Genomic DNA, 26,699 nt, shown 5'->3' on the forward strand with positions numbered 1-26,699 from the left:
GAAGTACAGCTTGCATATGAAGGTCAAGCGCGCCTTCAAATGAAGTAACAAATTGGGTCAGTTGGGTGAGATCAACTAGGTTTTTATGTTTTGGAACCCAAAACATTGTTGACACTAGAATACAAATTTTCAATGTTGTGCAGGCTGGTGGATCACTGGATCTAGCTAAAGCAAAGCATGAATCCAAAAGAAGTTGAACAAATAATCCAGCTCTCGAATCAAAACCAGGATCTTCATGACAAAACTACAAGACAAACAATGTTTTTGGAAAAGAATGAATAGAATACTGTTATTCCAATTATATTATATGATTGGTTAAAAAAAGAAACAAAAGAATTTAATCCCGTTGTGTCTTTATCTGTGGGGTAGTCACACTCATCATTCTCCAAGCCTCAACGGTCCGATCCCACCCCAAATTTGAATTTCTTCTGCTTCCGCTTCTTCTTCTTCTTCTTCTTCTTCATCTTCTTCTTCTATAGCAATGAACGAGAAAATTTTGTTTCATATTCCAAATTCCAATGATTGGACCTTGGAAAAATAACCTTATCAGTGGAAGGTAATTGAATTCATTCATACTAGTTAAAGATCTCTAATTAAGAAAGTTAAAGTATAGAATTCAGTTTAAAATTTATCTAACTGTCAATAATATTTTATGTAGAACATAATATATTTGAGAAACTACAGAAAAATCATTAACGTTACATACGGAAAGTTTGAAACAGACGAATACACACGTTACATCACAATTTTTAATGAAATAAGAGATTTAAATAAATAACAGATCCCGTATTTCTATCAATAACTGAGCTAAGAACACAACGTGGTAACTAATAATTTATGTGTAAAGAAAAACATATTAATACATCATTCACGTAAATCTCTCTCTCTCTCTCTCTCTCTCACTATTGACAAATATCGGTAACAAATTCTAGTGTTACGAAAATATGGACGGAAGTTGCGCTAGTTTTGAACAATGGTGGGAGTGGCATCTTTGTAATTAGCTTCCAAGGAGGAGGTGAAGTTCCCCAAACCACCGTAGATTAAAGGGAAATTTGAAACGAGTGGCCGTTTGAAATGGAAGAGAAAAGAAGTTGGAACTTCAAAAACCCCAAAATCCTTAAATGCAAGTCAAAGCAACCCATCTTTGTAATTAGCTTCCAAGGAGGAGGTGAAGTTCCCCAAACCACCGTAGATTAAAGGGAAATTTGAAACGAGTGGCCGTTTGAAATGGAAGAGAAAAGAAGTTGGAACTTCAAAAACCCCAAAATCCTTAAATGCAAGTCAAAGCAACCCATCTTTGTAATTAGCTTCCAAGGAGGAGGTGAAGTTCCCCAAACCACCGTAGATTAAAGGGAAATTTGAAACGAGTGGCCGTTTGAAATGGAAGAGAAAAGAAGTTGGAACTTCAAAAACCCCAAAATCCTTAAATGCAAGTCAAAGCAACCCATCTTCTCTGACCCAATCACATATTCAAACCCTCTCTACTCTTCACACCCAACTGAAAGCTTCGCTGGGGGGTTTCACAATTCAAGCCCAGAATCACAACCCACGCAGATGACGGGGCTCGTAATGGTGACGAGCGGCGGCAGCGGTGGTTGCAAAGAGGGGAAGAAGAGCTCGGAAGAAGAGCAAAACCAGCTCTCTCTGGTGGATTTTCTGTTGGCCGCGGTGAGGAAATCCATGGTGGCCTGCCGCGTGGAGCGAGGCGAGGAGGTGATCTCCGCCGTCAATAATATGGAGATCGGGTGGCCCACGAATGTCCGGCATGTGACGCATGTCACGTTCGACCGGTTCAACGGGTTTCTGGGTCTTCCGGTGGAGTTTGAGGTCGATGTCCCGGGTCGGGTTCCGAGTGCTAGGTGAGGAAAGCTCTGGGCTTTGATTAATGGGTAGTCTTGGATTTGTGATATTTGAATTGGGTTTTGCTTTTAATGCTGGAATTACTGTGGTTTTTTTTTTTTGTTTTGCTTTCTGGGTAGTCTTGGGTTTGTGAAATTTGAATTGGGTTTTGCTTGAATTACTGTTTTTTAGGGTGTTTCTAGAGGTTTTGAGACTTGAATTGGGCTGCTTGGTAGGTTTGGTTTAAGAGAGTGGCCTGAATTAAAGAGCTCTTTAAGCTTCTGATTTAAGGTTTTGAGGTTGGGGTTGCATTGAATACTGTATTTTGGCGAATCCTTATAACTATTACATGCTTGGTTACTGAGAAATTGTTGATCTTCTCTTAGTCGGTGTTGTAGTAAAGTTAAGTTAGTTTCCAAAGCCATACAGTTGAATTTGCTCAGTATGCAACTTCCTTTCCTAATATTTTCTGGCTCTTGCATGTTCTCAATTGGTATTACCATAGTGGGAGATCTAACTCCTTGAGTGCCTGAAAGTTCTGATGTAGCTTATATAATAAGTAGGTAGAACAAAAAAAATGTTATAATTATGTGGTATAAAGTACATAATCACATTCACTGTGTTTCATGTTTAACTTTTGAATTATCTACTTTATACAGTGCAAGTGTGTTTGGGGTCTCAGCGGAGTCAATGCAGTTGTCTTTTGATTCAAAAGGGAATAGTGTCCCTACTATTCTCTTGCTGATGCAGGAGAGATTATACTCACAAGGAGGATTGAAGGTACAAGATTTTGTTGGATATCAATACTCTTTTGTGTGTATATGTGATTTTCTCTTGTTTCCATATTATTGTTCTTATACTTCTTTTGAAACTTTTGCAGGCAGAAGGAATATTCCGTATAAACCCGGAGAACAGCAAAGAGGAGTTTGTGAGAAACCAGTTGAACAGAGGCATTGTGCCTGATGACATTGACGTCCATTGCTTGGCAGGCCTAATCAAAGCCTGGTTTCGAGAACTTCCTTCAGGAGTGCTAGATGGACTATCTCCTGAAGAAGTTCTTCAGTGCAACACAGAAGAGGAATCCTTTGAGCTTGTGAAGCAGTTAAAGCCAACCGAGGCTGCATTACTCAATTGGGCTATCAGTCTGATGGCTGATGTTGTTGAGGAAGAAGAATTTAACAAAATGAATGCAAGAAATATTGCTATGGTTTTTGCTCCAAACATGACTCAGGTACTTTATAACACAAGAATGGATCTTTCTTTTGCCTAGTGGTACAAATTAACCTTGATTGGCTGACCAATTCCTTTTCCAACTCTTTTCCTGAACAGATGTCTGATCCACTAACGGCTTTGATGCATGCGGTTCAAGTAATGAATTTGCTTAAGACCCTGATTATGAAAACACTAAGGGAACGTGAAGAGACTGATGAAACTGGAGGATATTCACCCATGTCATCTTGTTTATCTGATCATCAATCAGATGAAGACTTGTATAGTCATCCAGACATGGATACCAACGGAGACTTGTATAGTCATCCAGACATGGATACCAACTCTGAATTGAGAGGACTAACATCAGATTATGATGAAAATGCCCACTATAGCAACAGCAGTGAAGATGAAGATGAAGTTCGGCCACTCAGTGACATAGAAGAATGCTTTTTAAGACGATTGGATGAGAAGAAAACAGCCCCAAATAGCATGGCAATGCTGAATAAACCAACAAGTAAGTCACTTGGTGAGTATCCGAGTCCTCAAAGTTGCTCGAGCTTTAACATGGAATCTGGCACATCTTCTGTTGATAGCAAAAATGGGAATTCTGGCTTGTGTGCAAGTTATGGGGAAGACTCTGGAAAATGCACTGATATGGAGAGCCCTTCAGTATCATGCTCAACCTTGAAGGAAATGGATATGGAGGACAGAGTAATGGAGTCTGTTTCAACTAGGCCATTGTTTGCATCTACTTAACTGACATGTCATTTTCATTTCCACAGTGCTCGGATTATACGCAGCATATTTCGGTTTGTTGTCCAGTCTTGTTTGCTTCTGTAAATTAGTGGATGCTTTCAGTGAGTATCTAGTTGGACCAAGCGTTGGAGTGTTGGTTGTAGTTAGACCAAGCAAGGAAGGGTTCAGCTTTGGGCTGAACTTGTGCTTGATTTTTAGTAGTGTACTAGTGTAGGACCTTTAACCTTGACATTTCAGATGTCTACACCATCATATTGATGGTATTCTGTGTGAAAGTCAGTGAAATCTTAGGGAGCTTGTGTTAGCTTTATCTGATCGAAATTGTGCTTGTAGTATCATGACATGATTGTAGCGTCACCCAACTTTGAAGAAATTAAGAGAAGCGCATGATTTCAGTTCTGAATCATTGTTCCTAGTTCTCTTGTTCTTTTATTTATTTATTTAATTAAATAAATCATTGTTCCTAGTTAATAATATGCACCTGTCGATCACTATGAAAATTTAATCCATTATGTTGGTGCCTTGTAGGCAGTTTGCAGTACAGAGAACTATTATAATGATCAGACACTTAACCTTTTCTTTCTACCATAAATTTTGTTGAACAAACTGCTATATCTACCAGCAAAATTAACTTCAAAGCATAATTTAAAAGTGCACTTTTCTGGTAACTCTCACATACATTTATAGGTGAAACAATTTCCTGGTACAAAAACAAGAACGAGCCGGTCATGGTCTAATTACCAGAGGCAACTCTAGCTTCTAGTTTCTGGGTTTATTCCAGAACCTATAATTCACACACAACAAATATACAGAGAGAGAGAGAGAAAGAGAGAGAGAGAGAGAGAGAGAGAGAGAGAGAGAGAGAGGAGGGGGGCATGTAGATGTAAACAGTGATCATATATATCTGAATTTGTAATCTGTTATGTACAATTGCTAGCAGTTAAAATATAGAAATGTGTAACACAAACCCTTTTGATTCTGGTTGCCTGCTTGATTTTATCCAGGCTTTTCCCAGACTAAATTCCAAGAGCAAGGCAAGTATAGAAAGAGAGAAATTGATTAAGAAGCTGACTCACGAAAAAGATATATAGAGAGCCAACCAGTATCAGGATGCCAAGCAAGTCTCCCAAAATAGCTTGCTCTTTTCCACCTCATTCAACATCTCAAACTCCTTTGTTGAATCAACAGAAACAGTTGATTTCAGCTGGTGGCCGCATCTCTGATAAACTGAAGACATTACCTCTTCCTCTTCCTCTTCCTCCTCATGATCATCAACATAACTCCGATATTCTCGAACACCATGATCATCTTCATCATCTTCACCATTTACGATGAGCTCATCCGCACTGGAGATATCAGCTGAGTCATAGCTGCATGACTCAGCATCATCCTCGGCCAAGGGAACATCAAAAACAACCTCAGCAGCAGCTTCAGAATCCCCACTGTCCTCAAAGAGCAAGAAAGGAGAGACATCCACATTAGCTTGGCCCTGCTTCTTCATCACCAACTCCATGTTCCTCTCCATGCCAAAGCATGAATAGTAGGATTGAGTCATTTCCAGCATTGAATTCTTTTAAGGCTGCACAAGAATGGGGTACGGACCTAAAAGAAAACCAAATAGTATTCTCTTAAGGCTGTCTTGGTTTGACACTTTAAGAAAGTCGTGGAGGGCCTAAAACAAATACTGCTAATTTTTTGCTCGATCAAATCAAAGATCAGATATATTATAAAGAAATGAAAAGCAAGACTGGGTGAAATGGGCAATTCATATATACTAAAACCTGGTGGCTGCCCACCTTCTAGAAGCTTAAAAGGGGGAAGACAACTAAGCTGGTATAATGCTATATATGGCCAACCTAATCTTCTTCTAGATGGTTGAGGAGTAGGGTTTTCAGTTTACACTTCACACGGGATATAGTCGTCTTATACAAACCCACCAAGAGATTGCTTCTCCACGCGTCTGGCACCGAATTTCCATGTTTTTCAGGTTTTTACTATTACTGTGTGGGTTTGTGAAGTTTCCTTTTACCTTTTTGGTAGAATTGTAACAAGTTTTAGTTGACTAGGATTTCTGGTAAACTTACGGATGAAGTTGTTTATAGGTCAAGTTTCTAGCTTTCCATGACGTTAGTACTAGAAGAGGTCTTAACAATATTTTTGTTATAGTAGAATACTTCATCTACAATCATTCGAGTCAAGTTGTATTGTTTAGTAGAAGCTACTAGTATTGTTTGTTTACCCCATTTTTTTCAACAGTTTTATACCATTCTCAAAAAAAAAAAAAAAAAAAGGTTTTATACAAAATTGAAGTTGGGTTTTAGATGTTTTGATTAAACAAAAGAAGTGGTTTTTAGTAGATTGCTTTAAGAATGATTTAAGATCATTAAAAATAGGGATGATAAAAATTTCCAGCGGGTAGGATATTTATCGGGCATTCGACTCTAATGAGAGGGATTCGGGCCTAATCAAGTAACAAGGACGGGGTGACAGTATTCAATTTCTCAAATTGAGATGAGAAGGGGATGGTATTGTCGTAATAAAAGAACTCGTTCAATCAAATTATAGACCTATTGTTTGATATTAATTACTGCAATAATTTTCAAAAGAACCGACCATATGATGAACAATGATCAACACGGAGACCACTGATCCTAAAACAAATGTACATGTCCATAGACAAACACTCTAGATATCTGTGAAGACCTTGACCAATGGAAAACGAATCTGCTTTTATTCATTTAGGCAAAAACCGAGTTCGTGACTAATAGAGAGAAAGAAGATGACCTAGGAGATGACCTAGACCATTAAGAAACCATGTCAATTTTCCATTAACTATTTGACAATGATGAAGCTCAGAAATCTCTGAAGGAAACCCTTCAAACTTGTTCAGGAAAAGTAAACAAACACTTGTCAAAATCCCATCAAAAACTACCAACAATCATAATCATCCATGTCTCCAATTCCAAATTGCGGTCCTAATTAAATTTAGAGAGATTCTTACATAAAGTAAACGCACCACATAGCGGTGGGACAATCCAATCAAAATCTAAAATTTTTTAAATGTGTTCCTAAACTATTTTTACTTATTAAAAATAAAATATCCAAAACATCCTCTTACATGTTCACTAATTAGACAGCCCTACCAGCCACATAGTACGTTTGCCCTACATAAGAATTCTTCATTTGGAGCTTACCCATTTGACCGGTAATCAAAGGCCGTACAGATACAAACTGTTAAAAAATTTTAACAATTACAACCAAAACAAAATCCTACTCAAAGATTGAGACTAATATATAGGGAAAATCGTCCGTATAGTACCTGACATTTTCCCCATTCTAAACTTTCATACCTCACGTTAAGAAAATATCAAAACGGTACCTCACGTTTCGACCCCGACCGAAGATTGGTAGCTGGAGCCGTTAGCTCCGTTATAAAGACTAACGGCTGAAAGATATTTTTGTCTTTTCATATCTTAATCCCTTATTTTTAAATATAAACATTTTTTTTTAAATTTTTTCTCTATCACTACTGTTCATCTCTCTCTCTCTCCCCCTCCCTCTCTCGTTCCCATTCAAACCCAAAGCTCTCTCTCTCTCTCTCATGCCCATTCAAACCCAGCGAACCCGCAGTGACCATCAAAACCTCAATATTCCGATTTATGCAAATCTCCTCCAAATTGAAATTCAAGTATATAGGGAGGTAGAGCTCGACAAGGGAAACAAGTTTGATAACTAAGTCGAAACCAAACTTCACCGAAAGACATAGCAAACTTCGCCGGAAGACTCAAAAACTTCTTCTCCTCGATTATCTCTCTTGGCTTATCATCTGAATGAGCAAATACCATGAATAGGTCGGCCACATCGAGAGGAAGCTTCTGATATAGGTGCAAGACCACGACGTGGCCGGAATTGGAAAAACCTGCTGGAGAAGCCGCAACATTCTCTCCTTCAATTCTCTGTCATTGGACGTCTTTTGACAAAACAGAAGGCATAGGGATGACGGCGACACCAAGACGAAGAAAACTAGTCCGGTCCGACGTCGGGAATATGCCGGAAAAGTGTGGCAGCTATTCGGGTTGGTACTGACCCAGTCTAGGTCTCAATCAATATATTCCTTCAACGGTCCAGATGTAGCTGACTTTAAAATTATATTTTTAATCATATTTTTGGATATTACAAACTTCCAAAAATCATTAAAATTAGCTTGGGTGTTCGAAAAATCTTCCAAAAATTCATACGAACTCATAACGACGTCTAGTTTAATCCTACGGGTTAGAAAGATAAAATTTGACAAACCAAAAATTTAAATAAATTTTCAAAACTAAAAATAGTTTAAAACTAATAGAAAAAAATTTTGCCTTTTTTTTATTATATGAAAAAACTAAAGAAAACAAAATAAAAGGGTAAATTGGTCATTTAATGATAAAAATATGCCAGCTGTCAGTTTTTGTAACGAAGGTAACGGCACCAGGTACCGATCTTCAGTCGGGGTCAGAACCTCAGGTACCGTTCTGATATTTTCTGAACGTGAGGTACTGAAGTTTAGAATGGAGAAAAAGTCAGGTACTGTACGAACGATTTTCTCTAATATATAATATCGCTGGCCTGAACAGGAACACACAGAAGTTACATGTTAAATAGGGTTGAATATAACTGGCTCTTATTAAAACGACTCTTTTAGTTTTAAAACTACCTGGTCTTCTCTGCTGTTGCATTCGTTAATTTCAATTTAGAAATCTACTTTGTTTCCTAGTGTTCTGGACGTTTGTTGTATTTGGCCAAAGTTACAGAAGCAAAATATAATTGTGGGACATGAAAATCTTTATATTCCATTAATCACACGGAACCGAAGATTGAAAGGTTCCAGAATGAGACCTGTAATATTATTACACCTTTGAAACGTGAGTTTTACGGTGCAGCAAAATTCTCAGAGCTTGATTTCGAATAGAGTAGGAGACAGCACATGATCAAACTCGGAAAATATTTTGTAGGTGGGTGGTAGGAATTAGTGCAACTTTAGCTTAATTACCCTTGTTTTATTGTTTGATTAATTTTGGTCTAAAACCTGGAACTATAAGGTTGACTTTTTCTGTGGTAGGCTAGATCTGAATCTGGCATGACACCTATATATAATTGAGAGTGACATAAGAAAGTTGTACGATTGTATCATTACAAATTGGTACAAGTTGTAATAGTTTTGAGTTCTTTCATTTGAATTAGGCGTATTAGATGGCAACCCAAATAACATATTCTACTTTCTAGAGAGATTCTTGGCAAACGACGGTGAAAAGTTATGTTCATAACCATAAAAAATATAAACTATATATTGTCACAATAATTGTTCATTAGAATACGAGGGATTTTAATAGGTAGTTTATTATCAACGTTAAACAACGATCGAATGTGATCTAATTAGCATTAGTTAATTTATTTCTTAAACACTGTCTCAAGTATTTGAAATACTCGAAAGTCTCTCTCCGAGCCCTAGCGCCGCGAGAGACCATCTACGCATCCAAACGTTTCATGTCCGGCGGCGGCCATGGGTAGCGCCGGTATCGCCGCGTTGCCATGGTGCTTGCTGCCGGACGGGTACTTCATGCCTGAGGGTGAGGTTTGAAGAGAATGGTTTGGCTCGGGTTTTTTTGGCAGGATGGTGGCGGCAGGTTTTGGGCTGCCTCTCTAGGCGTTTGCAGTCGTTTTTTTTCTTTTCTGTGCAGATCCAACAAGGAGGTCATGCGTTTGGGAGCACGTATGGTCTAGGCGGCGGTGCGGGCTCGTGGGGCTCAGGGTAGGTCGGCGGAGGCTCGCGGGACTCAAGGCACTAAGGGCTCGTGGCGATGCTTGACTGAGCGTTCTCTCGTGGCAAGGCTGGTGGGCGGCTCCGGGCGAGGCTAGTGGTGTGGGTTTCGTGGCGGGGCTTAGGTGGCGGAGCACCGGCACTGTACAGGCGGCTGTGGGAGTGGTGGAGAGGTGGTCTGGGCTTGGATTAACCCTATTTTGTTGGGCTTGAGTTGGGCCTCTTTCTTTGGGGCTGCTCTATTGGGCTTTCTAATTTAGGCTGGGGTTTTTGCCCTCAGCCCATTCCTATGTTTTTTAGTTTGTCTAAATTACAATAATTCAATTTATTAGGAAGCTAAGCACCGTTGTGCACTCTTATATACCTCTAGCGCCTCTGGAGTAGTACCAAAAGAGGGTATTTGCTACCTCTACGTATTGAATGTATAATGAGTGGGTTTGTTTCTACGTACCACTTGTGGGTACTACCACTATCTTCTTATCTGTCTATGTCCTTAAATGACAGCGGAAGGGTATGTAACGGCATATTCTGGCTTGTGATAAATATAATATTTCCCCTCGTGGGCTTGATTCAAAATAATAATAATAATACTAATTAGCATTAGTTCAATACTTCAATGTCAATATTTATAGTGTGTTATAAAGAGTTAGTATCTCTGTGAAACTAGTAAATCGCTCCCTTACATATTATAGATTGTCATGATAAATTGCTGATTTTTTTTTTAAGGGGAGCTGGTGCGGCTACCCTTAAATCTTGATTAATGAAACTGTAGAATATAAGGGGGGACGTAGAGTCTGAACCCCAAATTACAATAAGTATCAAGAGAACATTCCAAAATAATATCAGGAGTCTCCACTAAATCTATGTATTCTAACAAGCATCAATTAGCAAAGAGTGCACGACTGGCTACTCCATTTGCTTTGATATAGTGGTGACATACCAGACAGATAACTCTATCATGAAGAATAATCATTACAAATAGCATAGCTTTCCCACTATGTTGCCACACGAAAAATCCGGCAACATTTCGTTTCATCCTGCAACTAGAAGGTTGAGTCCATTTGATCAAACAAATAGCTCGCCGCCTCACTAGCCCAGACAAGGTACATTGAGTGTGCATATCGGGACAAAACCCACGTCGCCCTACCAAAACATGATAAGGACTTTGTTACACCCCATATCTGATATACCTTTTTACTGAGTTACATGAAATTCTTTATGGTTATCGTTCGCGGTTATAATTTTAACGTTTAGGGGGTGGTTAAAAATTGACTTTTTATGAGTTAAAAATTTGAGAAAATTTCCTTCATGAAAGTTGTAGAGGATGTTAAACAGAGCGCGTGCATATGTGGTACGTAAAAATCGGAGTTCGTATGCAAAAGTTATGAGTGAATTACGAAAATTACTGTTCATGGTAAATTTTTTATATATAAGGAAAGTTACCCGGGTAGGTTTCCAAAACCGGAAACCCACCCCTCTTTCTCTCTCTCTCTCCCCGACTCTTCCTCCCCTCTCGGCCGAATTCTTTCCCCTTCGATTTCTTCCTCTTCCGGCCGACTCCGGACGTAATCCGGCCACCCCCAAGCTCGGTTTCTTCCCCCGGTCACGTCTGTGGAGGTATCTTTGGACGATTTGGCCGGAAAAGCTCGGATCGAAGGAAATTCCTCCCCGGTTGCAGTTTTGGGATTTTGCCGATTTCCGGCCACCTCCGGCCGCCATATTCCCATCGAAGGTACGGTTTTTTATGGTGATTATTTTCCCTAAGGTGGTTCGTTCCAATTTGCATGGTAGAAGCCGAATTGATAATTTTCCATTCTAGGGTTCTTGGAGCTTCGGGGCTTTCCTTCACCGGCTCGATTCGGCCACTTAGAGGTAAAATTGATCAATGTTATAGTTGAGAAGTTGTTTGGGTCTGTTGAGATGATGTTGTTGCCGGAATTTGGTGGTCATCGGAGCAGGTCGCCGTCGGCGCGTGGTCCCACGTGCCGCCACTGTAGGTAGCGCGTGGAGGCGCGTATAGCAAGGTTTTAGATGTCGTTTTAATCCCCTATACCAGTTAATGATTGTAGAATGTAATATGTGAATTTTGGTTTCCGCAGGTTTTTGGGTTAACCATCTTTAAGAGAGGTTATGCCGAAATTTTTGGTAAATCTCCTTTAAAGGTGGGTCCCGCAGGGCCACTTCGGATTCCAGGGTGGAATTTGGGGCGGGTCTTGTCAGACTTATTGCTGGCATAGAGCCACTTCTTATTAAAAGTAATAAACAAGAAAACAAAAAAGAAAAGTAAAATGGGTCTAAGGCCAAAGCCCAAAGCTCAAAACACAACAGGCCCAAGTCTGATTAACATGCTGCAGGAAACACGACTCCCATCCACCATTACCTCCCCTTCCGTTCGGCCACTGACAGTAGCGTCATCACCACTATGTCATGATCAATTGCTGATTTAGTACTTCATGGTTTTTTGTAAGAGTGCCCGAAATTCTATTTCATTTTTCATTTTTTTGATAAGGATTAAATAAAGAGTAGTGCTACGTATCACAAATTTTTTTACCAAATATAAATACAAAATGATGTGGCGGATGCCACATCAACACTCTTTTTTACAAATCTCTTAATGACATGGATTCCTAAAAATAATTACGAAATACAATTATTTTCTTATAAATATTTTAAAAAACAGAAACCCTAATTCACAGGCCTCTATGAGTTTCTTCTAAAGCCTTATTTGTAAGTTTTTTAATTATCGCTTGAAACACAGGTATCTAACAAGATTAAAATCTCAAAATCCTTCTAATATCAAATTCGGAAACAATGTTCCTCCAATTTGGTTGCGAGAGAGTATATCTAAATCAAGAGGAATTTGACCCCAAAATCACCTTGGAACTCGGAAGAATACCAGAAATCTCAACATCATAGATATAATTCTTTGAAGCCATGCAACCCCATCTTGCAAGATTCTAAACTTATCTTACGCAATTGAAAAGGTGGAACCCATCTAGAATGAAAGTTCAAAATAAATGAGTCGCATAGTAAATGAATTATTGATGTATGGAATTAATCAGGATACATATCACAGCAGCAATGGAATGCATATTTCTGGAAAAGTTCATTTATTTATCTTGAATTTATTTTCTATTTATCACTTTAGTTTTATTTTATTAGAAAAAATAAACAAATAATGAATCCACTAAGGCAAAAACTCCATGTAACGTGCCACATCATTTGGTAATGAGTTTTGGTATAATTTTTTGGGATCTCAAACATTTTCCTTAAATAAATGGTGAAAGAGTCTACAACCGAGTTTTAACAAGTCAAAGACAAAGGCATGTCACTAGCTAGACGGAAGTCAAAAATCAATGCATTCGCCAATAAGTTAGGAAAATGTTAAACGTGGAGTAGTACTTAATCAACACATAAATTCAAACATTTCAAAAATCTTTTTCAAGAATAAACTCCTTTACTAAAAATTGGTAAATTGGTGTACCCTTTTCCAGAGTCATCATCAGACTAGACTATCTCCGGTCTCATTTAAGCACAAAACACTGAACCTTTTCTTCATTTTTATTCCCATTCTTCCCTTGACCTAAAAAACACCACAAAAAAAAAAAAAAAGGTTATGTAATTCAGATTAATTAGTGATTTTTTTTTTGAATAATTAGTGATTAGTACTTCATAGATTTTTGTAAGAGTGTGTGAAATTCTATTTCATTTTTTGATAAGAACCAAATAAAGGGAAAAACAGAGCCTCTAATATAACCAAGTTTTATTCGCCAAAAAAAAAAAAATATATATATATATATATGTATATATAACCAAGTTTTAACAAAGTCAAGAGACAAAGGCATGTCACAAGCTAGACGGAAGTCAAAAATCAACGGATTCACCAATAAGTTAGGAAAAGCTTAAACATGGAGTAATACTTAATTCACCCATAAATTCAAACAAAGAATTTTCCAGACTAAAAACTCGGTAAATTGGTATACCCTTTCCCAAGGTCATCCTCTCTCAAAGCTTGACCCTCTACAAGTCTACATCAGACTAGACCATCTCCAGTCTCGTTTAAGCACAAATCATTGAATGAAGGAATGTCTTCAGTCTCATTCTTCCCTTGACCCAAAAAACACCAAACAAAAAACGAAAAACAAAAAACTTTATGAAGAATAGGGTGTCTTAAGATGGGCTCAATTGGGCTAAAATGATAAAAATCTCTGGTCCACCAATATACTGGGCCTCCATTCCTAAAGCCCAAGATCAAGGACTAGATTGTACACCAGTCTCTATCCAAGCTCATTCAGTACAAGTGATACAACATTTAATCAATGAAGTTCATTAAATTATGAGAAAAGATGAAAAACAATGCATGCTGTACCTGTGAATTCACTGTTCATCTAATTAAAGTCCAGAAATAGGAAATGAAGCCCCGACCGAGCTGGCATCTGATTTTTTTTTTTTTTTTTTTTTTGGGAGGGATGGCATCTGAATTTTTTTGAATTTTCGAATCATGCCTGGTAGATTCAGATTCATATTATTGGTGTGTGGGACCAGTATTAGTATCGACAGTGTCTAATGCTTGCTCTACTTTACTAGACCGAAGTACCCAGACAGATCCAACCAAGATTCTACTAGTCTATGCATGCCTCCTCACTACAACAGATTACCAATAAACTATATCAAGGTGGTACCGCTTTGGTAAAGATGAGGATACGCTCCAAATGTTATGACTCTACAAATCACCATAACCACTATGTTCACATATTCACAAAGCATTAGACTCATTGCACTATAGTGACTAAGATTTTCTTTCTACAAGCTCCAAGAAGGTAAGAACATAACGCTACTATTTTAGTCCCGACTAATGATACTCAAAAAGCTTAACTTTATCTCTAAAATTGGTTCGCTCATTATCTGAATTAAAGTTTAATTATCATGTGTGATTATATTTAAATTTCAAGAGATAAATATTAAACTCACACTCTTATAATTTTAAATATTGTCGACGGTTTTTACAGTTTCGCCCGAGCAATGATTTTAAGAGATTAATGTGTCTTATCGTTAAGGAAGTACAAACTTGTAAGGTAGTGGGTGGATCTAAAGCATCCAAAAACCTATACCCTCCATGGAGGTCTCTCAATTCACAAGGGAAACTCATGGTCCCTAATGTTTCAGGACAAAATGACAAATATTTTGGAGAGTAAGACTACAGAGAGGGAAACTACAGGATAACAGAATTGAAAGAGATTAATGTGTCTTATCATTAAGGAAGCACAAACTTGTAAGGTAGTGGGTGGATCTAAAGCATCCAAAAACCTATACCCTCCATGGAGGTCTCTCAATTCAAAAGGGAAACTCATGGTCCCTAATGTTTCAGGACAAAATGACAAATATTTTGGAGAGTAAGACTACAGAGAGGAAACTACAGGATAACAGAACTGAAAATGAAAAGAAAACCAAGAATTGGATCCATTTTTCTCTCACCAAAAGAATCCCATTTTTCTTTCCTTAATGACAATCTAGGATTCTCTCAAAAATATCAAAATTGTAACCAACGATGATCCAAGGATGTCGTTTTCCATGACATTATGAATTCCACGTGAAAGTTGGCTGGTACCTGAAGTGGCACCTCTGTTATTACCTTCATCACTGAGGTCAAATCCCCAAGCACTGTAGATAAAGCAAGAAATTTGAAACGAGTGGCCGTTTGAACTTTATAGAAGTTGTAAGCTTCAAAAACACCAACGGCTTCAATTCCAACCACTGTGAAAGACTGTGCTTTGAACTCTCTCTCTCTCTCTCTTCTCTTCAACACCAACATTAATTCATTCCTACATTCTAGAGAGAGAAAGAGATGACTGGGCTTGTAATGGTGACGAGGGGAGGAGGGTGCGGTGGTAATTTGAAAGGGGTCAAAGGAGGGTCAACGAAGGAGGAGGAGCAGAACCAGCTCTCTCTGGTGGACTTTCTCTTGTCTGCTATAAGGAAATCCATGGTGGCTTGCCGGGTTGAGCAAGGCGAGGAAATGATCTCGGCCGTCCAGAACTTGGACATCGGGTGGCCCACCAATGTCCGGCACATTACGCATGTCACATTCGACCGCTTCAATGGGTTTCTGGGACTTCCTGTTGAGTTTGAGGTTGAGATTCCTGGTCGTGTTCCGAGTGCTAGGTAAGGAAAGATCTTGTCTTTGGTTATTGGGTGTTGTTAAGTTTGTGAAATTTGATTTGGGTTTTGCTTAGAATGCTGAGTTACTTGTTCTTTTGCCTGTTTTGGAAGTTAGATCTTTGAGATAGTTGAAGTAGCTACTGTAGCTTGATGAGTGTGTGGGTTTAATTATGAGAGTGACTTGCATTTCAATCCATTTAGCCAATCCTTAGTACATGTTTGGTTTCTGAGAGAGCTTCTAGAGCCAATGACTTGGTCAGATTTGGGCTAATTTAGGAAACTAGGTGTTCTATCTTCTAAGTGAGCTAGCTAAGAAGGGAGTTAGGAGCTAGTATAGAAAATATATATGTTACCATTGAGCTAACTAACAAAAGGGACGCAGGAGTTACTTTGTGGTAGGGGTGTGCAAAACACGGTACAAACCGGCCAAACCGGTCAAAATTGATCGGTAAATTGGTTTGGTTAAGGTTTTTTAACTTAAAAAATTGAAACTTTAAAAATTGAAAGCTGGTTCAATACCGAACCAAACTATTTATGAATTGGGTTGGTTTGGTTTCTCTTTTGTTTAAATCGCGGAACCCGAACTGACTGGTATGTTTGAAATATAATAAGACTAAGTTTTAAATTTATAATATGTAATCGCTATGATTAATTTGATTCTCTCATATCACATATCTCAATCTCTCATTCTCTAACCTTTAATACTACTATATTAAGCTAGTATTTATAGCTAAGCCATCAAATAAGTCAATCACTTTGAATTGATCTATTCTAGATTTTGATTTTTAAATATTGGTTTTGGATTTGATTATTGTATTTTAAATTTAGATTATGCTTATTTAGTATAATTTTTATTATTTAGATTGAATTTTACTAGAATTTTTTTTCATAAAAAGTATGTTAATATAATATAGGTTAAAACCGCCTAACCGACCGAACCAAACCATCTTTAATTGGATTGGGTTAAACTTATTTTTTTTTAATAACTGGTTGTCCAAAATGCTTAAACCGCTCACTTTAGGGTGGAGACGGTTTAGAGTTAAAACCGATCCAACCCAATCCTTGTGCAGCCCTACTTTGCAGGTATGTTTCGCTGTGTATTATGCATATATAATCCAACTCGCAAATGATCTACTTTTACAGTGCAAGTGTGTTTGGAGTCTCAGTGGATTCAATGCAGCTGTCCTTCGATTCAAGAGGGAATAGTGTGCCTACAATTCTGCTTCTAATGCAGGAGAGGTTATATGCACAAGGAGGATTGAAGGTACAAGATTTTGTGATTTCTGTGTATCAAAGTTCAATAGCATCATTTGTGCTGTGCATGTGTGAATTTCTCGAATTTGGTTTTTGTAGGCTGAAGGAATATTTCGTATAAACCCAGAGAATGGCCAAGAGGAGATTGTGAGAGGCCAATTGAACAGGGGCATTGTGCCGGATGACGTTGATGTTCATTGTCTGTCTGGTCTGATTAAGGCCTGGTTTCGAGAGCTTCCTTCAGGAGTGCTAGATGGACTATCCCCCGAACAAGTTCTTCAGTGTGAGACAGAAGAGGACTGCGTTGAGCTTGTGAAGCAGTTAAAGCCAACTGAGGCTGCATTGCTCAATTGGGCTATTGATCTGATGGCCGATGTTGTTGAGGAAGAAGAATTCAACAAGATGAATGCAAGAAACATCGCTATGGTTTTTGCCCCAAACATGACTCAGGTAATCTAAATCTATAGGAAAGATTCTAATTTTGGTTATTACTGCTCAAAAAGATATATTGTTAATTTGTTTGCAATTCTCCATACCAGATGTCTGATCCATTAACGGCTTTGATGCATGCGGTTCAAGTAATGAATTTGCTTAAGACCCTGATCACGAAAACACTAAATGAGCGTGAAGAGACTGAAAGCGGATCATATTCACAGTCCCCAATGTCATCTTGTTCATCTGAGGGTCAAACAGATGACTTTGATAGTCAGCACGAGGTTGAAAGCAGCTCCACGTTAATCAAGACTTCACCAACATCAGATTATGATGAAAATGGCAGCAGCAGCAACAACAGTGAAGATGAATCTGAAGTCAAGTTACTGAATGACATAGAAGAATGCTTACGACAATTGGATGAGAATAAACTTTCAACAAATGGCTTGGTAATGTTGGGTGAACTAACATGCGAGTTGCAAGGTGAGTCTTTGAGTCCTCAGTGCTGCTCTAATGTGGAGTCCGCCACATCCTTTACTGATAGCAAAAATAGGGATTCTGGCTCGAGTACAAGTGACGAGGAAGAAGAAGACACTGCGAAATCTATCATAGCTGTGGCACAGGACTCTGATATTAAAAACCATACAAGCATAAATGAAATGGAGATGGTGGACAGATCTGCGGAGTCTGTTTTGCCTATGCCATTGACTGCATCTACTGGATTTGTTTGACTGGCATTTCAATTTTCCGGTGCTCCCAATTTACCACTCTCTTTCTTCTTCTAGCGGTTGTTTGTGACTTGTCAGCTTTTTGAGTTCAGCTTTGGGCTGAACTCGTGCTTGATGTGCTTGATTTGTAATAGAATAGGACCTCTAATTGTAACATTTACTTAAAATGTTTGATAGTTAGGAGTCTAATCCCGTTACCATATTTGGTGATCTGTGTGGAAGCTTTTCAGTAACATCTTAGGGAGCTTGTCAAATTCACTCAACTTGGAATTTGGTGAAGTCAATGTTTGTATTTTAATGAAGTTAATGCTTGTGTTTTAATCTGATTATTTCATCATGCTTCTAGTTCTTTTGCATTGCCAAACAAGCTGAAGATTTTGTTGGCTTAAAACTTGGCTATATACTTAAATTGGAGACTGGTTATCATAAAGGCTACTGGTTATCATAAATGTATAATTTTGTTCTAGTCTTATGAAGAAATGGAATATGAAGAAATGGAAGAATAGCACTAGAATAACTTAACTCAACACCAAACTACAAAGAATACAGTACCAAATTTTTTTCAACAAAATTAAATAAAAAGCACTATTGCTGTATCAAGCAGACAAGCACAATAACTTCTGCTCACAAGAGGAGCCAGAGTCGGTAACATATGGATTAAACTATTAGAGAGTTGGAACATATGGATGAAACAAGCACCCACGACTGATGTATGAGAGTTCTTCTTGGTCCTTAAAAGATCATTAAGCGTTAGCGAGAGGCTGTGGAGGGATAGTGCATCATGCCGAGATAGATACAAAGAAATTCAGAATACCTGTTGATCTCAAAGTAAAGTCACTATAAAATAGATTTCCATACATGTTATTTCAAAATTTCCCCAGAAGATCGACGAGGAAGGGATGCAAGGAGAGACACAGTGTTCAACTTATGAGAATAGCAGTGTTCAAACACTAGAAAGCTTATAATGTACCCAATAATGATAATGAAATCTACATGTGCCAGTTTGCAAGTAATTTTAGCCGATTACTCTTATGGCACAGCAATGGCGTAATGAAAATCATATGCAAGACTAAACTATCAACATCAACTACATTATTTCTTTCCTGAGAGAACAACTGTTGTCATTCCCAGCTTATGGCATATACTTTCACCCTAGGAAACTTTTCGACTTCTAATCAGCCATTCAATCCCAGTGACCTAATTATTCCATTATTCTCATTTTTCCTTTCCCTAGCTACACTGTTCAATGCTGAGTTGTTATAAGTCATTATGTATTTTTTCAGTACATGAAGCCTTCAACTAGAGGCATCAGTAGCATTCAACATGTGCTCATTTGAGATATGAGCATATCGATAAAAAAGGCATCAGCGGTGCTCTTATGAACAAGAATTTTGTAGGCCAATCACAACATGCTATCTGTGGGGACAGATTTTCACCCATTTTACGATGATAATTTCAAATTCAAACACATGCGATATGCCAAACTTTCAGGCCAAAATTTGAAGAGTATAGGTGCCCCACACATAAGCCAACCTATGATTTCAAATGACACAACAGCTACTGACTCGGTGGATGAAGATAAAAATAAAAATTCAAAGACTACACATGAAAGGATACCCAAAAAAAAAAACCCACCCTACATACATACTTATCATAAAAGAGATGTATCAATAACAGAAACTAAACACTTGTGTTTCAAGAATAGGAAGAATGAAAAGCCTCATTAAGTTAACTCAAAGGAATTAATGGGGTTTCTAAGGTTTGTGGATCATACCTTTGTCAGCTGCAATGCAGACTGCAATAAAGGCGTTTTAACTACTTTCCTCTCTACAATGAGGCACAATCTCAACAGGTAACTTTTCGTTTGGTCGTGTCATCATATCCCACGGATAGTTCAAACCAAAAGAAGCAACAACTGAGACCACAGATGCAGTGGTCTACATGCAGCCTGCAATAATAACGGTGTTTAACAAGTTAGTACTCATGAGCAAAAGCTAACCAATAGAATTATAGAAACATGCTCAAACTTCAATCAAGTTACCTGCATCATGACGCCAATGAGCCCAGGAAACACTTCTTCAACATTTTAAAACAAGACCAAGAGCATATCAGCATGCCAGATGTTAACTCAAGCCCACAAAAGACTTCAACAACATAGGTAGACAAGTATATATAGTAACCCGTAGATTCACAGTAAGAATCTCTACTATCTATTAATTGCTCAACAAATACAGAAATAAGTAAGAATATGGAAAAGTATTAACATATAGATCAGATGCACAACATCAAGTGATATTTAATAAGAACAACATAGACAAGCACTTCATATCACATTGATTTTGGCAATGCCTAATTAAACCTAATACATTTACAGAAGCCATGTGATAATACTTCTAATTTCCAAGGCATCTATATAACTGGAAAAGCAATTAATCACAACAAGAATACATCTGTAAACCTACTGTATATCTTACATCATTACATGTATACAACAGACAGTTATGAAAAAAAAAAATGAAATCAGGTCTTTGAACTGTGGAAACAAAAGAATCAGGGATCAATTATCATGAATGTTTCCACGAATTATACAATGAGATGTTTGCGAGAGAAGAATGAATAAATTGATAGTTACTGTCTAAAAGAACTTTCATGATACACATATTACAGATTGTATTGGTGAAGTACGCACCATGAATTACAAGTTTTCAGGCCTTTCATTCCTTTGAGGAAATTACAAGCGGGATGAAATAAACCATATCTTTGCAAATCATCTAAATCCATCCCACAAGGTTGATGCAGCGACTCCATACATCCAATTTGCATGCGACCACTTGCTATAAAGAACTTGCGTCCTTCCATCACTCACCTTGAAATTAATAGGGTTTGTTCTGCTTGTTATCTCTCTTGAGCTGAACCTTTAATTTCTTACCACTTAATTGGTATCCATTCATAACACCGATAGCAGATTGAGCAGCCTCTGGTGAATCATAGCTTACAAATCCTGCAAATATAAACTGCTTAGAGAACAACATTTCCATGCAACTCACATCACAATCAAATTTTGCTAGAGAAATAATCTCACCAAAACATTTGCTGACACCGGTTGCTTTATCAACAAAAACCTTGGCACTCAAAACCCTACCAAATGCTTGAAAAGCATTAGCAAGCTCTTGATCTCCAAATTCTTGAGGTATGTGGTAGATAAATAAATTAGCACCAGGAGGACCTAAGTCAGAGAAAATAGAATGATTGACGAAATACCACCACCAAGAACTTTATCGTTAATTTGAAAAATCAACACATGTATAGATAACAACCTTCAACCTGACCCCCGGAACTTCTACTGGTGCCTAAGGATGTGGCTGGGTTACTGTTCACAACTAGAGGCGACAATGAACCAGGTGAGGCGCTCAATGGCCGGTGACTCACCATTCCTCCCGGATATATCATTGGATGCTGAAGACCTGGAACCGCAGGATAACCAGAACCCAGGTAACTTGGACGCATGGCAAAATTTCTAGGGGCAATATTGGGAGGAAGGTCGGGTGTAATTCGATGTAAAGCATTTCCTTGATTTACAGGGGGTATCATATTATGGAAACCTGGTTGATTTTGCAGTGCTGGCAGGCGGTATGGCATAAGGCCATATGTTCCAGGAGCCTACAGTGGGAATGTAATGATGATTAATTTAGACACTGCTTCACTATATCAGTTACTCTACTGATGAACAAGAATTAAAAAAAATTTTAAAAAAAAGCTTTTGGTAATCTCATGAGCATGTTTGTAACTGTACTTGAGAATCTCAAGGATTAGGCCCTATATGTGAATGCAAGCTTAATGTGACTATTGGGACATTAAGTCAAGCATTCACATATAGGCCCTAATCCTTGAGATTCTCAAGTACAGTTACAAACATGCTCATGAGTTCCTTTTACTATTGGGAGATATAAACAAAATAAAAATGGAAGTTATTTATGGAGATATAGGAATTGCACTCACCTGATAACTATACCCATTATATGAGGGAACGTAACTCATAGGCAAGGCTCCAAATAAAGATGGAGGTTGTGAATCAGAATTTGGCACATTAGCAGCCTGTGAATGAGCTTTTTGGGCTCTCCGAGCTAGCCTTTCCTTTTCTGTGTCTGCCCATTTGACAACCAAAGGAACACTTGAACCCTGATAACACAAGACATACCAATGATGAATTCAACTGAACACGACAGAGACCAATATAGAATACTATTATTTAATTTGATACAATATGATTGCTGACTTATCAACCAACCAAATTGCTGACTCATCAACCATCAGCATAATTCAATCAATCAGAAAAGAGACCTTTCTACTAACAAGTGTGTCTTCATAAATACTAAAAGAGGGAAGTCAGTAATAAAAGCATAGCATCAAGAACTAAGAACACATAAACAATTTTCAATATGCATTTCCAGCCACTGCCACGTGAATGATTGTATTAGCAACAGACCTCCATTTTGTGTTTTCCATTAATGGCTTCCAGGGCAGCAAGTGCTTGTTCTTTTGTCTCATACTTTAAAAATGCACAGCCTGCCAAATAGCAAAAAAAAAAAGTATGTGGATATTCACTTATTAGTGTAGGACCAGTATATTTTTGCGCTACTCGAGCAATAAACCCACCATACAGGAAAGACAGCTTACCTTTGCTCGTTTGCTGAGAACCCCTTAATATCTGTAGGTCCTTTACTGTTCCGTATTTAGAGAAAAGATCGGATACTTCAACTTCGGAAACATTCTTTGGAAGCATACCGACAAAGAGCTTATGTTCTGAATTGCAGGGACAGTTGGAGAATTATCAGGGTCCGTTCAGTAATCAAGCATAAACACTAAATGAATTAAATGAAATACAAGAACTATTGGTTCAACAAAACTTCCTATGAATAGTCTCAGGGAAAAGAGAATAATTCAATTATCAAATTAATATTACACCTAGTCTTTCTAACTCGCCATCAGCATACTTCACTTGCAACGGACTTGATGCCTGAATTGGACAAAAGAACAGAGCAGCTTTCAATCAGAATGAGTATAATTAATTAAAAGAAGTTATAAACACTTTCCACTGGCCTAGGGAAATAAATTAGACCACATATACAGTTTTAGTTGACATTATATGTTCAATCAAGTTAATGTAAATCAATAAAACCATAGTTTTTCACTCTTAGTTGAATAACAATTCATCAGCAGGCATAGGCAAGAGCCCAGTTCTTGCATGGGAAACCTCTTGAAGGTCCAGCAAGGCCAACATAGATCCCCCAGTTGCTCTAAAACCTATGCCACAAAAATGCTTTAAATATAGTTGTTCATATAGCAAGCTGCCAATCGTGATTTCTAGTGGGTAAACTATGCCAAGAGAAGATTGCCTAAAATATGATTCAGGTTTCAGATGCTCAATATTTTCTAATATGGTCTGACCAACATCACTGTGTTTCATCAGTTCTCCTGAAACAACCACCATAAACATTCTTAACTTCTACATAAATTGACACTAGAACCATATTTAACCTCAATTTCTATCACTTCTTCTCAATGGACAGTGACTTTTTAAATATCATGCTCCTTAAAACTTTGACAGAGAAAAATCAGTTTTTTGCTTCAATTAGTTCACACGAGCAGATTCTACTTTTACTTTGTGGGAAATGTAGGCCATTTCTACGTCCATGGCAATGCTCTGATATTCCACTGCAAGTTGTCAGTGGCCTAACACGCATCACCATGTACAAATCATTATCCCTAAAGAGAAATTCTGCTAGCCCTCTGCAGGAAAGATGAAGCGTAAGCACAGGAGCCTACCGCAATTTTTCAAGGAAGGAAAATAGGATATGAACCAGGTAAATTCACCTTTTTCAGTATGATAGTAATTGCAAAACTTTTTAGTGACAAGTCGTGGCATTGTTATATTTAGCAACTGACAGTATATGCTTCGGCTATTGTTAAAAGTTCGATACACATTTTAAAGTGCAAATGTCATGAAATAATACTCGGAGACTCCACGGTTGCTATTTCTCTAAGCCACAAGTTTTAATTAGTAACATGCTAACAATAGTTAGTATAATTAAGATAAACTTAAAACCAGTAATTCTATTTAAGGGCAGAGATTCCAATCACATCGAACTTATCGAAGCTATCAACTAGAACACAAAACAAGAAATGCACCAACAGAGATCCAAATTGCACTAACCCCGGGCAAGGTCTTCTTATTGTGACATGCATTGACCGCCTTATCTGCCTCCTCCCTCGACGGACATATCACAAAGCAGCACCCTGCAAATGAAGCATTCAATTAGGGCTCGAAAACACCTGTACATGCACTCAAATCACTACAAATCTCGGCACAAAATCTTCGAAAATCTCCGAAATCAAACACATTCTCTGCTGATAATCAAATCAAAGCAAACACGCATTCTGTACTGAGAGAAGAAATCAGCAAGTGCAAGAGAGAGAGAGAGGGAGAGAGAAAGAGAGAGATTGGAAAACCTCTAGACGCGCGCGTGGTCTTGTCCTTGATGATGTTGACCTCGTCGACGAGCGAGAACTCTTGGAACATTGCGAGGAGTTGAGCTTCGTTCATGTGCTTGGGCACTTGGCCGACGAACAGCTTCACGCTCTCTTCGCTGCTCGGCCTCCTCTCCTTCCTCCCCTCCGCCATTACTCTCCTTCTTCACTCTCGTCAAGCTTTCTCTCTCTAAGTTGTTTTCTCTCTCTCTCTCTCTCTCTAGATTCTCTCTCCCCTGTAAAAAAGGATTTTCGATTTTTTTTGGTTTTTTTTTTTTTTCTTCGTGGCGTCGTCGCAGGCAAAATTGGGGGTTTCTTATGGCAAACTCGGATCTCTTCCGCTTTTCGATTTATCGTAATTAAATTATTCTTCTCGCCCTCGGATTTATCACTTATTTACGGGGATGCCACTTCACAGTAGTTCCAGTTCAGTTCAATTATCGACGCTTTTGCCATTGCAGTTCGACTGTGGCTGGGTGAAGTCACTGTTTTGCCCTTGCATTGTCTTTAACGGAGGACATTGCGATGTGTCCAAGTCCTTTGCGTATTTATTACGGATAAATGGTTTTTAGTTTCTTCTTATCTTATTTAAAGACAAGACCTAGAACTTTCAAAATAATAAAAGACAAAGACCTAGAATGTAGCCTTGTTATTTAGGTTTTAGAAAAGAAGAAAAAAAAAAAATATTATGCTCAATACGGCAACACTGTTTGGTAGACAGTGACATAGAAAAGAAGTATTTCCTATAAGAAGGAGTTTGTAAATTTGACTTTTAAAAAATTAATTATTATGAAATTAAAATATAAATGTTTACATTTTTTTTTAAAATTAGTTGGTTTTAATAGCATCTGAGTTAAACTAACAAAAAGAAATCATGATTTTTACATACACATTTATAGATACTAAAATATTATTAGATGAACATCAATTATTTAACATTTATTGTAATACATGAGTCATGATTTAAAGACGTTTAGAGATTTTTTCTAAAATTAGTAATGTTATCCAAACATGATAACCGTTCAACATTTTCAAATCTCAATTACTTAAGAGTTATACAAATATTTTAATAGAGATAAAATTATACATATAAATTATAACAAGAAAAAAAGGAGAGCAAGACAAACTTTTGATTACTTTCTATTTGTGTGAGAAGAATCATTGTCACATAAAGTTCTCCCACCCCCCACCACTTGGTTTCCATTTTTAATTCACAAAAGTGACATGTCAATAGGTAGCTCCATTTGGGCGATACAATATTGGACCAAGAAGAAGCCCCCCCCCAATACCCATCTATGTTTGCCACCTTTCATAGTTTTTACCTATACAGTCCATTCCTATGTATGCAGAAACAGTAACAAACACACCATTGATCACTGAAAAAAAAGAATGATAGAAAGAGCAATTACCCGGGGTAATTTGGTGATTTTGAGTGGTTGACTGAAGAAGAACACAAAGAATGAGGTCATTTTCAGGTGAACAGGGATTGGAAAAGGTGATGGGAGAGCGGAGGGGCAAAATGGTAAATAAGGGGAGGAGGGCAGGAGAGTAGTTAAGCGTGAAAGCCGGTGGCAAAAGGATAAGAACGCCAGACTGTCCCGCCAAAGCAGCTGCTGGTGCTGCTTCTCCTCCAAGGTAGCGCCACTTCAACACACTATGTAACGTTACAACTTGCACTACTTGCACTACTTCTGCAGACAGTGGTCAAAACTCAAAACCAGACAAAGTTAACTCTGATTTTGAGACCTACAATTTGAGCCAAATTTTATTGGAAGGAGGATTTTGGTTTCAATTTTGTTGATCTTTTCTATGCTTATTAATTGCTTCTTGTTGGAAATCAAAAGTTAATGCGTTTTCAATTTTCAATTACATCAGATGTATCAAAGTTTAACGTAATCCGCTTTATCCGTATTCATGACACAAATTAAGTAGCTCCAAAGACAATTGCAATCCAGCAATATAATTTTGTCGTTTAGTCAGCGTCATAAGTCTTT

General features: G+C 37.9%; 4 protein-coding genes across 8 annotated transcripts in view; 2 read left to right on the top strand and 2 right to left on the bottom strand.

Annotated features, from left to right (window-relative positions):
• The first annotated feature begins 947 nt into the window (after window positions 1-947).
• On the top strand, window positions 948-4,213 carry LOC112172246 (rho GTPase-activating protein 2). Its single transcript, XM_024309512.2, has 4 exons — window positions 948-1,859; window positions 2,499-2,619; window positions 2,720-3,070; window positions 3,169-4,213. Exons 1-4 carry the CDS (start codon window positions 1,381-1,383, stop codon window positions 3,805-3,807), a joined length of 1,590 nt encoding a protein of 529 aa, XP_024165280.1. The 5' UTR covers window positions 948-1,380; the 3' UTR covers window positions 3,808-4,213.
• Window positions 4,214-4,912: 699 nt separating this feature from the next.
• Window positions 4,913-5,362, bottom strand: LOC112171602. The gene has a single exon (XM_024308764.1). The coding sequence runs from the start codon at window positions 5,360-5,362 to the stop codon at window positions 4,913-4,915; it is 450 nt and encodes a 149-aa protein (XP_024164532.1).
• Window positions 5,363-15,303: 9,941 nt separating this feature from the next.
• LOC112174406 (rho GTPase-activating protein 2) lies at window positions 15,304-18,498 on the top strand. The gene is made up of 4 exons (XM_024312177.2): window positions 15,304-15,766; window positions 16,907-17,027; window positions 17,117-17,467; window positions 17,557-18,498. Exons 1-4 carry the CDS (start codon window positions 15,450-15,452, stop codon window positions 18,178-18,180), a joined length of 1,413 nt encoding a protein of 470 aa, XP_024167945.1. The 5' UTR covers window positions 15,304-15,449; the 3' UTR covers window positions 18,181-18,498.
• Window positions 18,499-18,684: 186 nt separating this feature from the next.
• The window catches only part of LOC112174408 (RNA-binding protein BRN1), a 28,026-nt gene continuing 20,011 nt past the window's right edge, over window positions 18,685-26,699 (bottom strand). Inside the window, exons 1-12 of one of the 5 annotated variants that reach the window (XR_005801402.1) lie at window positions 24,688-25,027; window positions 24,392-24,474; window positions 23,143-23,194; window positions 22,855-22,980; window positions 22,664-22,743; window positions 22,177-22,356; window positions 21,495-21,837; window positions 21,260-21,403; window positions 20,867-21,178; window positions 20,219-20,253; window positions 19,952-20,125; window positions 18,697-18,991 (exon numbers count right to left, since the gene is read on the bottom strand). Coding sequence is in view for 3 of the 5 variants with exons in the window: in XM_024312180.2 (XP_024167948.1) it covers window positions 21,051-21,178; window positions 21,260-21,403; window positions 21,495-21,837; window positions 22,177-22,356; window positions 22,664-22,743; window positions 22,855-22,980; window positions 23,143-23,194; window positions 24,392-24,474; window positions 24,688-24,859 (1,308 nt within the window). In the remaining 2 variants the exon portion in view is untranslated. Of the gene's footprint in view, window positions 20,126-20,218; window positions 20,254-20,715; window positions 21,179-21,259; window positions 21,404-21,494; window positions 21,838-22,176; window positions 22,357-22,663; window positions 22,744-22,854; window positions 22,981-23,142; window positions 23,195-24,391; window positions 24,475-24,687; window positions 25,028-26,699 lie in introns of those variants that run through there. The other 4 variants (XR_005801401.1, XM_024312180.2, XM_024312179.2 and 1 more) reach the window with 4 other exon arrangements.

Source organism: Rosa chinensis, chromosome 6, assembly GCF_002994745.2.
Source record: "Rosa chinensis cultivar Old Blush chromosome 6, RchiOBHm-V2, whole genome shotgun sequence".
Lineage (NCBI taxonomy): Eukaryota > Viridiplantae > Streptophyta > Magnoliopsida > Rosales > Rosaceae > Rosa > Rosa chinensis.